The sequence below is a fragment of the Mauremys mutica genome, chromosome 10 (genome assembly GCF_020497125.1).
Source record: "Mauremys mutica isolate MM-2020 ecotype Southern chromosome 10, ASM2049712v1, whole genome shotgun sequence".
In the NCBI taxonomy this organism is placed as follows: Eukaryota; Metazoa; Chordata; order Testudines; family Geoemydidae; genus Mauremys; species Mauremys mutica.
The window spans coordinates 9,576,372-9,589,036 of record NC_059081.1 but is presented as its reverse complement, the minus strand read 5'-3'; the positions used below and the strand labels follow the sequence as shown (position 1 = coordinate 9,589,036).

Sequence of the window (12,665 nt, the reverse complement as noted above, 5' to 3'; positions counted from 1 at the left end):
GGGGAAGTCTATCAGAAGTGAGAGCAGTGGGGGTGGGGGAGTTACAATTGTCCAACTTTCCTGCAGATTCACTTAAAATCTACAACTGCAACAGATGGAGTTGAAACTAACCAAGACAGCCCTTCTGGCTTCCACAGCCACTTCACCCCCCGTGCCCCTGTTCACCCCTATTTCCTGAAAGCTTTTAACAAGAGCTGGAAGCATTGGCTCTTAGGCCAGCATTTTCACTCCTCGCCGAGGACTGAGTCACTGCTTGTTTTTATACTGCACACAATCAACTTGAACTGCCCTTTATAGGAGGCAAGGGAGAGGTGGGACCTTAGGAAGAGCAGGGCAAAACACAGAGCATGGTTACCCTGGAGAGTTCTCTCTGGAATATGAACTCTGGCATAAGTGCTTCAGAAAATACCTTTGGTGGCTGTTGAGTCAGGCTTTCCAGTGCCTCTGCTCTGACTCACTGCCCCTTTCAGCTGACAGTGTGTAGTGGTGAGGGTATTCAAGACCAAATAAGAGTTATTACTTTCACTACAGCTTTGTTTGAAGGTTCAGTTTGTTTGAAGGTTCATCATGAATGAGATCATCAAAAACACTCTTGACCTTGCTATACTTTTGCAGGCTTCAGGGAAGAACTGCCTCTCACCATGCTCCTGGGCTAAGTGGCTTCTGCTTACTAACATGATCTTTGGAGGAGAGACCATCAGCTACAGGCCACTCCCTCCCCCAAACTGAGTCTTTCAGGGGCATTTTAATTCCCCTTCCCCTGTTCCTAAGCCAGTGGCAGCTGGCAAGACAACACGTGCAGCTCTGGGGCAGAAACATACCCTTTTCTTTGGCACCAAATGCTAGGGAAGAGAAGCCCAAGGCTTTTTTGCATTCAGCTACATACAACTCCAGAGGTTTCCTTGTTACTGCTCTAAAGATTATGGGGCTTTTCTGCCCCCAGGATCTTTCAAGAAGCTGCTGCAGCAGGAACATTTTCCTCTGTGCTCCCTGCTGCAGGCTGCTGAGCAAACTGTGCTGCTTCCTACACCCTATCCACTCACCAAGACAAGCATTTAGAATGAAGAATGCAGCTCATACTTAGTGGCCTAGAATGATCTTGCTAGGGGAGAGAGAGGCTACCCAGTGTTCCCCTTCCTGCTCCCCAGACACCTGGAGACCCAGGGGAGGGTTACTAGTCATCCAGCCCCAGGAGCACCACATTGGAAAGATCCCTCCTGAAGACACAGAGAATGTTGGTGGAATGGGCGTGGTCAAGAGAAGGTGTTGAACTTCTGCTGCTTGCGGCGGCTTTGAGAGGAAGCATGGTCCAGTGGTTATGGTGCTACCGTAAAAGTAAGGAGACCTGGCTTCAATTCCCCACTCCCCCAGGCTTACTGTGTGATCTTAGGCAAGTGACAATCTCCGTACCTCAGTTTCCCAGCTATAAAACAGCAGTAATATCAGTTCCCTCTCTCATATGAGGATAAATACATTAAAGATTGTGAGGCACTCAGGCACCACAATAACAGAGGCCACATAAGTACCGAAGACGGAACCTCTGTGTTCAAGTCCCCACACAACAGAATCCCAAACACATATTCTGGGTAGGTTCTATAAATTCACAGCTTAATCCTCACTCCTCCTTGATCCCAAGTGGCCGATCTAGTTTCCCAGCTAACGCACTGGAATTGTATGTTAATCAATCAATTTTAAAGTGGCAGGGTGAATTTGTATTAAAAACTCCTCTGGCAGGACTGCAGGATGAAAAGCGATGACATTAACATACATCAGGCAAAAGACAGAATTACCAGATGGACACGAAGTCAAAGAACAGCTTTTATTGGTCAAGATAACAAAGAAACTTGTTTCTCCCAATGATTTTTTTAAAACAAGCTTTAACAGCTAACTGCAAAACTTTTACAAACTAAAAGATTCACTGGAATTTCAACAACTGCTTGTAATTTTGCTTGTTTATATTCAACAAGTGGTATCTGTATCCTTTGGAAACAGTCTTTATCCTAGACAAATTATATTCAAAGAAGAAAAACTAGGACATTACACAAAATGGTAAAAAAGTTATGTAAAATTCAAATGAATTCCTTTAAGAGGTATAAACACCCTGTGTGATGTGTGAATTTGCATGTTGACATAATGGAAAAAACAGGTTGTTTGGGTATAAAAATCGCATATGCAAACTAGACTAGAAGTTAATTTTTCCCTTTTCTTAAGATACAAACATTTTATTACATGAACTAACTGGGATCTTTAAAAACAAAAAGCAAACAACAAACAAAAACCCAAGAGAACTTTTGGCCTATTCAGAAACAAAGTACTCAGAACCCAAAAGATGCCTGCACTTTATCAGGTGTTCCTTAGCATGTATGTGCTAGAAAGTCTGGATAGTCAGAAAGGCAATTATGTAGAGTACACAAAATAAAATGATTCACTTTAAAATTCAACATTGTTTACCCACAGTAGTGAACAATGCCAACAAGCAAAAGTAGACATTTCTGAGAAACAACCGGCTGTCTTTCCGATAACAAAAAGCTTGTCATTTAAAAAATAATACTGAGATGCCTGGACACGATATGCCAAAATTATATGGAAAAGACTGATTCCCAGTGATATGTCTACACGAGCTGCTCAGCCTAATTTTGCAGTTTAGTGTTTTTTATATCCTGTAACCAGTAAATAAGATCAGGGCAATAAACCGCTATACAAGTCTCTGCTGCTCAAGTTACTAAAGTGGGTGCAAATTACAAAAAAAAATAAAAAAAATTGTCAATGAAGATCAGTGTTTTTTTAAAAAAGGAACTGAACAGCTACACACTGTCTCTCAAAATGCCACGTTTATATTTGCATTAAGCTGCATCCCACGCACACACCTTTGAGGATGTGTAGGCACAGAAAACTGAAGCACGTCACTGCCAGAACAATACAGTGTTGGAGCTGGAGTGACTCCACAGAACTAAGCGGGAATTTCAGCTGCAGGAAGTTCTTGACAGCTACTGCTATGGTACACAGAACAGTGGTGTGTGTTTGTGACAGAGTAACTTCACTGGAAACAGAAAGCCTGCTGCCCTTCCCTAGACATGATTTTACAAAACGTTTTGTGTTCTAACACCCGTACTACACATTTGGTAAGAAAATAGAGAGCACTTTTCAGCTTGTGGTTCTTCTAAACTACGGCAGGAGGGCTTTGTTAACACACCTCCCTCACTGGCAACCATCTGAGGTAATCCATGATGCTGCTAGAACAGCAGCTTCTATTTCTCTCCCCCAGCATCACTCGCTGCCTCCTTATTGAGTCCTCGGATTGACAAGTCATAAACCACTTCCTCAATTTTCTTGACGTCGTACTTCAAGCCGTCATAGCGCTTCCTCAAGGAGTCATTTTTCAGATTGAGGAGACGGAAGCCAGAATCCAGCTCGTTAATGAAGGTGGAGATGCGAAGAGGACGAGAGTAGTCACCTGCGGTGACACTATTCACTGCCAGCCTAGACTGCGGGGGAAACAAGTCAGATGGTATGGAAGAAGGTTGACTACACATGCAACTACCAAGTCAGATCTCTCAAGATCATTCTGAAGACAGAGGTCGCCTACCTTAATCTGTCTCTACAGCCAAACATGCTTTTCCTGTCAGTTTACTGTATGAAGAAGCATCAACGTATGGTAAACAGACTAGTTATACTCATCATATAGAATGGTTTCTTGTGTAACGAAAATCCTTGCTTTCAATCAAGGCACTGATTTGAATCTGGACAGGATTAAGTTGAAGTAGGCACTTAGTTCTTCCCTTTCTGAGGTTCACTCCTAGTTGCTACCTTAGCATTTCATAGTAGCTGGAAAGGTTAGTTAGCTAAGAGTTCAACACCAGGGCATTATGCAATGTAACTTCTACCCTCCTCAAACGCAGGGTCTGGAAAACAAGCTACTGGCCATTCATTTTTGGTTGGTTTCAGACCAGCTATCAATGTGTGTAAATATCTTTTACTTACCAACTCACTGGCAAGAGTCAGAATCCCAGAGAGGTAGTCTTCAATGTCCAGGTGAAAACCTCTCTCTCGATCAGCCTCAACTAAGGTGAAAAACAGAGTTGCAATCTGAATCAACTGAACACAAGCAGCAAGTTAGAAATGTCTTTATTTCAAGTCAGCTACTGAAGGCATTTCAAACATAAGAAATCCGATGGCAATATAGAAATCAGTTGTTTCCCCACATATAATGTAATTTGCTCCTTTCCAGCCTTTTGACCTGGCTCCCATGGTGGTTTAATATCTGACATGTCCTCTACCTACGAGACAGTACCCTACACTTGATCCAACAGGATCACAGAAGTACAAGAGTTTTCTGCTGTAAAACTTTTAGTCCTCCTGATTATTATTTTTTTTAAATATCCTCTGCTCTGTGCAGCGTTATAGCTCCAAAACATTAACTATGCTAACTTCTTATTTAACATTTAAAACAAAGGTAGTGGGAGGGAAAAAAAACAAACAAAGCAAAGTCAACAACCTAGGCAAATTTAATTTCACGTGGTTTTGTCAAGTAGCCTTAGGAGTAAACAATTACTTTCCTAAACTGCCACATTAAGCAAAAGAGTCTTTATTTTTCTCAGATGAAAATTTTTTGTAGTCTGGTTTGCATCTTTATGAAGATAAATTTCTGCTGGTGTTTAATCTATTCATTCCATAGGAAATTAAATTTAACTCTTCTGACCAATCTGGCATTTTGCACCTTGCCATGTCTCTGCAAACCACTAGATTTAAGAACTTCACAACTTTATCCAGTTTAATTAACATGAACTTACTTCCAAGTATTTCTGTAACTGCTTCTCGAGTCACTAATGTTTCTGTCTCCAAGTAGGCAACAAATGCTGCCAGAAACACCAAGCGCTGTAGCACAAACCTCCAGTGTTCGTGAAATCTATATTGAAACACACAATGAATGAGGTGAAAAAAATCATTCAAGACATTTTTACAACTTGCATTAGTAAGGGCTGACGATTAAGACTGAAAGTATTACATATCTAGTCTACCTTATACTGTGTGTGCTGCATGTTTACTTTCAGCACTGCGCTTCAGTTGGACACACTGCCAAGATTGACAGAACTGAAGTTTCATAGCTACTGATCCAAAAGTTATATTTTGATACAAACAATGGCAATGAAAAGAATTCCACCCCACAAATATGGGGTTTAGAGTGTCAGTCTGAGCTTGTGGGCTTCGCAACCTGAACTCAAGGTGCTCAGTGTGGAATGATCAACAGACATGTACAAGATGCAAGATAACCTGTCGGAGGGTTCACCTCCTCTCTCCAGTCCTTTGTAATGGCTAACCTCATGTGAGCTGGCAATGGATTTAACTGACAGCTCTCTGAAGTACTCTTGTCAGAAGTTCCCTACTGGCAGGGAAAGCAAACAAGGGCCAAAGAGGACTGCCTCATTTTGGAATAATTCCCAATATCAGATGTACGTTTCATGACAGATTTGGAGCTTAGTTTTCAGATATGCAACTAACAACTAATTGAAGTGAATGGAGGTGTGAGTGCTCAACGCCTCTGAAAATCAGGCCCTTAATTAGAGCTACTCAAAACAAAGCCAAATTATTTCTGTTAGGAAGTCTTCAAAAAAATAGAAAATGAAAATTTTCAACTTCCAAAAAATGATTCTAGTAAGGGTAAAAAAAATGTTTTTTTGAAAGCTGAACAATTTTACCAAAAAGTTTGGTCAAATAGCCATTTCTGATTCACGAAAAAAGTGTCAACCAATGCTACCCTTAATTTGTAGGGTAGAAAAAAAATGTTGGGGCCTATACACCTTCACAGTATCCTTTTAAGTTAAAGTGTGTAATACCCATTTAGAATATCAAAACTTTGCCAACAGTATGGTTATTTGCAATCTTACAGACCTGTAGTACTGATCAGCTGGAAACTTGGTCTTCAGCGATGCTAGCTGTGTTTTGACTGTACCAAAGTGTTCTCGGGCCTTCTGACACTTCTTTGGTACTGAAAAAAAGAAACAGTGCAACATTTAGGAAGTTGCAAAACTAATTTTTGCAAAAGAATCCTGTGAATGTACGTAGCGCTACTTAAAGTTCTCCAGTCAGCACACTCATGTTTACACATCAGTGCAACAAACAGGCTTAGTGACTTGAACAAGGTCACACCAGGAGTCAGTGGCAGAGCAATGAAGAGAACCCTGGAAGTCTGGCTCTCAGACCTGAATTCCAACCACTAGTCCACAATTCCAAGTTACATGAAAATAGTCACTCCATAATTATTTAGGAATCACTGGTCATCATTAAATCTCAGTCACATCACAGACACAGATCAGCAATAGCATGCAAATTAATTGACTATTCAACAATGGGAGATATACTTTTCTTAATCCAATAACTCACTCACTACTAGATAAAAAGAGAATTACTACTACAATGGATCATAGCTGGGGTTGGATCTATGTTTTCCAGTAGCCCGTTCTGTTTTATATACATTTGAATTATGTTTCATACCATCGTTACCTATAAGATTACCGTAAACTCACAATCAGCGGGATTTTAAGCCCCTATTTAGAAAAGTAAGGTTTCAGGCTCATTTATCTATTAACCACTGCCACCTATAGTTTGCAGATATGACGTACACCTTAATAGAAAACCATACAGCAATGTTTTGTTTTGCTACAACCAATGTAACAGTCTTATTTCAGCTTTTCTTACACATACAGAATTATACATGTGCATAGCAATTTATAGAGAGATAGAAAAAAAAAAGAGGTCCTCACAAAGTTTTTTTTTTTTTTACATACTGAAAAACAGCAAAAGTGATGACAGACTATAGTGGGTATGAGGCAGGGAGAGATGAAAGTGTAACAATCTCCCCTTTAGGGGAAATGCACGTTACACAAATACCTTTTTTACCACAGTCCCATAATTAAGAGCTTGTATTGGATTTTACATGACCGTGCAATCAATCAATCTGAAGAGACCATGCAGTGCCCACAGAGAAGGAAAAGAACTAACAGCAGGGCAATAAAGGAAGAAGAGAAAGAGGGGTGATTGACAGAGCATGCAATAATGAAGAGCACATGAAGCAGGAGTAAGACATGATCAACAATAAACCTCTGTATCAAGGAATGAAGACGCTGGTTCAGATTTTCAAATCCTTCTTGGGACCAGAGCCACACAACTCCCTTTGAAGTTAATGGTTAAAATCTCAATCTATAAGCTTTCAAATTGTTCAAATCCAAGTCTTTTGTATGCCACCCTTTCTACAGCTGCCCAAAGTTCAGAAGTCCAGTACTCTATGTGCAGGCACGCTGAATTCTGGGAGGTTTTAAGTAATGACAGAGACCTGAAAATGCTGTGGCTTCTTACAGCACCTGTGTGAAGCAGGGATGTATTATGCCCCCTTTCCAGTGAGGAAAGGGACACAGACAGCTTCAAGGACACAAACAAGCTGTATGGCAGAGCTGAGAGGTGAATCCAGTTCTCCAAAGTCCCAGTCCAATGCCTGAGCCACAAGGCCAAGCTCACCCTGGTATGAATAGCTATGGTATGGCAGTACCCGCACTTGGAGTGCAAGGGAAGTTCTTTAGCCATAGCAGTCCCACAGCACATGCAGTACTGTGCCTGCCAGAGCCCAAGAGCATCGGTGCCTTTTACCCCCGCTCTATAAATTCTGGTCAGAGACCAAATGGAGAGAGAACAGCATTTCTTGCTGGATGAGATCTCATATTGTTTGTGAGGAATATAGACTTATGGGGAATGTGTCAGCCTTTAGGTTGATATAAAAAAAAAAAAAAAAAAAAGGAGGAGGGATAGCTCAGTGGTTTGAGAATGGCCTGTTAAACCCAGGGTTTTGAGTTCATTCCTTGAGGGGGCCACTTAGGGATCTGGGGCAAAATCAGTACTTGGTCCTGCTAGTGAAGGCAGGGGGCTGGACTCGATGACCTTTCAAGGTCCCTTCCAGTTCTAGGAGATAGGTATATCTCCATTATTTTCAAAAATAAACCAGTAATTCCTTATAAAGTCTACATAATAAAAAATTGGGGAAGACAGAGTCTTGTTTAGCTATCAGTCCCTCGAATAAAAGGTCATTATCAATCTCTGTGCTAATCAATATATTTAGGTTCCATCCAAACAGCTGATATAAGGAGGGTCAAATCACTGCTAGGTTGAAGCTAATGTTGAGATTACAGCTCTGATATCAATTAAGGTAATCTGCACAAATAATTGGTGGTTAGATGATAGCCAATTTCTTCTTACCCACCAAAACAGGGGTTACAAGGAAGCATTCCAATACAATTCAAGATGACACAGCTTGTTGCATTTAATGTTCAAACAGCACCTTGGGGGAAGATATGATCTTTCATGATTCATAGATTATAAACCCAGAATGAACCATTTTGATCATCTAGTCTGACCTCCCGTATAACACAGGCCACAGGACTTTCCTAAATTAATTCCTGTTCAAGCTAGAGCAGATCTTTTATAAAAAGACATCCAATCTTGATTTTAAAATGTACGGTGATGGAGAATCCAACACATTCCTTGTCAAATTGTTAACCACCCTTGCTGTTAAAGCTTTGCGTCTTATTTCTAATCTGAGTTTGTTTAGCTTCAGTGTCCAGCTATTGGATCTTGTTATATGTTTGGCTACTAGACTGAAGAGCCCTCTAACATCAAATTTTTGTTCCCCATGTAAATTTTCATAGATTATGGGGTCACTGGATCGCAAGCTTCTTAGATAAGATAAACAGACTGAGCTCCACTATAAAATGACTTGTTTTCCAATCCTTTAATCATTCTCATAGCTTTTCTCTGAACCCTCTCAAATTTATCAATCCGTCTTGAACTGTAGACACCAGAACTGGGCGCAGTAGTCTAGCCGCAGAAGCACTAGTGCCAAATATAGGATAACCTCTCTACTCTTACGAGACATTCCCATTTATGCATCCAAAGACCACATTAGCCCTTTGGCCACAGCATCACAGTGGGCGCTCACGTTCATTTGATGATCCACCATGACCGCAAAGTTGTCAATGCTTTCCAAGATGGAATCCCGTATGTGTAGGAATGCCCTATGTTCTTTGTTCCTACATGAATGCCCTTACATTTGGCCATACTGAAATGCATGTTTGCTACTGCCCAATTCATCAAGCAATCCAGGTGACTATCAGTGACCTGTCCACTCTTTTACCACTCCCCCAATGTCTGGTAAACAATAAACTTTCAGTAATGATTTTATGTTTTCTTCCAGGTCATTGAAAGAAATGTAGTCTACTGACAAGAACCGACCCCATTGGAAACACACTGGCTCAATGATGACTGTCTGTTTGAAACCTATCATTTAGCCAGTATTTATTCCATTTAATGTGTGCCATGTTGATTTTGTATCATTCCTGTCTCTTCATCAAGATGTTGTGCAATACCAAGTTAACTGCTTTACAGAAGTCTATGTATATTGCATCAACACTATTACTTTTATCAGCCAAGCTTGTAATCACATCAAAAGCAATATCAAGTTAGTTTGTTAGGTTCTGTTTTCCAGAAACCCATCTTGATTGGCATTATTATTAACCTTCTTTAATTCTTTATTAAAGAAGTCTCATATCAGCTGTTCATTCCCTCTGGTGCACCTGGTACTGGCCACTGTCAGAAGACGGGATACTGGGCTAGATGGACCTTTGGTATGATCCAGTATGGCCATTCCTATATTCTTAAGGTATAAGAAGGCAGAATGGACCTGCAAGGCCTAGAGGGGAGTGCTTGTGTTGCCTATGGCCAGTGGACTTGGGAAGCTGACCCACAGGAGGCACATGCTTCCTCATGCTAAAGGCAGGTGGAAGCAAAGTGCCCCATAACCTCTGGGAAGTGTCACAGTAGGTCTCGGATTCCATTCTCAGCAACAGCGGTGGGGGGATTCAGTTTTCCTCAGGTGTTTTCCCCCCAGCAGTTTTTGCTTTGTTTCAGGTGTTGAGGGTCTTGCTGAAAAGAAGTTGCTTGACTAACAATGGACAGATTGAGAGTATAGTCAAGGAAAGTTGGTGTGTTTAACGAAAGATTATATATAAGTGTTTCCCTGACCCTTTGTATCCTTAGCATGTAGGGATTTGGGGCAGATGCTGTCTTCCGGCTGTGACATCATTACCAAGTACAAGTGACTTACTGTCCTGAAATCCAGCTCCCTGGTGAACCCCCTGCAGCAGCGTTAAGATCTCCCGAGCCGTCTGTTCCAGGGTCTGAACCACTTTCCTGATCTCCTGCAACGACAACACGTCAGGACATGGGATGGAGAAAGAAACCCCCAGCCCCCCCGCCCTCGGAGCCTTGGCGACACCCTGATCCCCGGCCCCGCCGCGTGCCCAGCCCGCCCCGCTCCCAGCCCCGCCGCGCGCACAGCCCGCCCCGCTCCCAGCCCCGCCGCGCGCCCAGCCCCGCCCCGCCGCGCGCACACGCGCGCACAGCCCGCCCCGCCCCCAGCCCCGCCGCGCGCACAGCCCGCCCCTCCCCCGGCCCCGCCGCGCGCACAGCCCGCCCCGCCTGACCTCTCGGATGTCCTGGTCGGCGGTGAGGACCCCCTGCAGGGTGATGAACATCTCACTGACCGACATGGTGCGCCGCCAGGCCGGGCACGCGGGGAGCCGCCACCCAGGGGCTGGGACGCTCCCGGCGCTGCCTCCGAGCCGCCTCTCCCGCTCCCAGACGGGGCCGCAACCGCTGCTCAGGGACCTTCCAGCGCTCAGTGCGCAGGCGCCACATGCGCGCGCGGCGGAGGCTCAGGGGTCCTTCCACCGCCGCGGCGCAGAGCTGCTGCCCTGCCTAGTGCCGGGCCCGCTACCATCGCCGCGAAGGCCTTGCGCATTCAGCACTGAAGCCGCTGCTCCTGCCACCCCGCGGGCCTCTACATCCCGCGTCGGGACCCCTTCCTCTGAGGGAGGGTTTCCGCCCTCCGAGGACAAGAGTGCCCTAATCACTGCCTGCGCTGCCGTCCGCCTCGGGGTCCTTCTACGCTCCTGGCGCAGAGCATGACACACACACACACCGAGCAAAACGGAAGTTGGCTGCAGAGCGAGTTCAGCCCGCAGGGGGCCGCGGGAGCCATTTCGGACAGGCAGTCGGATAGCCCCCCTCCCCCCCCCGCCCGGGCCAGCGTGCGCAGGCGCAGTGCGCTCCTCTCTGCTCGCGGCATTTCTTACCCTGTGGGGGTGGCCCCGTGTGGCCCCCTCCCTCCCTGGCAGCGGCCTGGCGCTCCCCGCAGGGCCCCAGCGGGCACTGGAGAAGCGGGGCCTGGGGGCGGCTGCGGGGAGAGCCCCCCCCCCCGGCTCTGCAGGCCGGACTGTGATCACACACAATGGCCGCTGTGGGCTGACAGCGCCCCCCTCCCCCGCGCGCCGGAGCGGGCAAAGCTCGGCCGTGGCTGGGGAGAAGGGGGCCGACCCCCGACCCCCCCGCCAGCATCCTCAAAGAGGTGGGGGGATGTGTGTGTTACGGGCCGGCTTCCCGCCCCTTCACAAGCAGCTGGAGAGCTGCCCGGATAGCAAGGGTGTAAAATGGGGGCTGGGGGCACCTAGATGAGAAAAAGCCCCAACTATCGGGACTGTCCCTATAACATTAGGACACCTGGTCACCCTACTGCCCAGCGAGGGGGAGGAGGGTCAGCGAAGGGAACTTCGCCGGGCTCCTCCAGCTTGGCCTGATCTCCACCACCTTATGCAGACCCCACGTTGTCTTAAATCAGCCCCCAGCGTTTCATTCCGAAACCCCCTTGCGCCAGCACTTTGTGCAACCCCCTCCCCCCCATTTTTGGAAGCTTGTGGGATGTCTTCACCATCTCCTCTATGGTGGGAGGGGGGAGCAATAGCTCTTCACCCGCTCCTCCAGGTTTGGGGAGGACAGTAGTTCATGGGGTCTCTCTTCACCCCCACTCCAAAACTTCAGGGGACAGCAGCTCACAGAGACTATTCATGTTTGGTGAGGACAGACATTCATTTCTTAACTCCCCTCACTTGGTTTGGGGGCTGGGACACATAAGCCAACGGAGGTGGCTTACAAATCTCTCACCCTCTCTATCAGGTTCATCCTAATGGGATCCAGGAAGTGGAAGCCCACCCACTGCTAAAGGACCTCCCCCGCACCTAAGGGGAGGATCCACAGGACCTGGAAGCCAAGTGATTCCAGGGGACAACTAATGAACTAACAGGAACAGAAGTGCAAACAAAGGGAACCTGACGGGCACACTGAGCAGAGAATCCTGGACAGCGCCCACTGCTCCTTGAAGGCGGGAGCCAGTGGACGCCACCCAGAGGAACTCTGCCCAGATGCAGATATTTAAGAGGAGCCAGAATAGGGGCTGCAACCTGGTGCATTCCAGGTAAACATGCGCCAGAGTCTCCCTCATGGCGCAGAAGGGGCAGGTGTCCGGGACGGGGGTGAACCGCGCCAAGTACACACCCATGCTCACAGCCCTGTGGTGGAGCCGCCAACTGATATCCCCGGCGGGTCTCGGGACCAGGGTGGAGTATAGGCTAGCACACCGGGGCTCCTCACCCTCCAGAGGTGGCAGGAGGTCCCGCCACTTTGTGTCAGGGTGGGATGCGAGGAAGTGAAGGGTGTGGCGCACGAGTGTGTATAGATGTTTCCTTGGTGTGATCTGGAAATGAACTGGCTACAAATCGTGCAGCCAG

The 12,665-nt window shown here is 45.9% G+C and overlaps 1 protein-coding gene across 1 annotated transcript; it reads right to left on the bottom strand.

Annotated features, from left to right (window-relative positions):
* Positions 1 to 1,805: 1,805 nt before the first annotated feature.
* TSN (translin) lies at positions 1,806 to 10,926 on the bottom strand. The gene is made up of 6 exons (XM_044978442.1): positions 10,527 to 10,926; positions 10,148 to 10,241; positions 5,890 to 5,986; positions 4,791 to 4,906; positions 3,982 to 4,061; positions 1,806 to 3,485 (listed from the first exon to the last, which is right to left on the bottom strand). Exons 1-6 carry the CDS (start codon positions 10,590 to 10,592, stop codon positions 3,249 to 3,251), a joined length of 690 nt encoding a protein of 229 aa, XP_044834377.1. The 5' UTR covers positions 10,593 to 10,926; the 3' UTR covers positions 1,806 to 3,248.
* Positions 10,927 to 12,665: the final 1,739 nt, after the last annotated feature.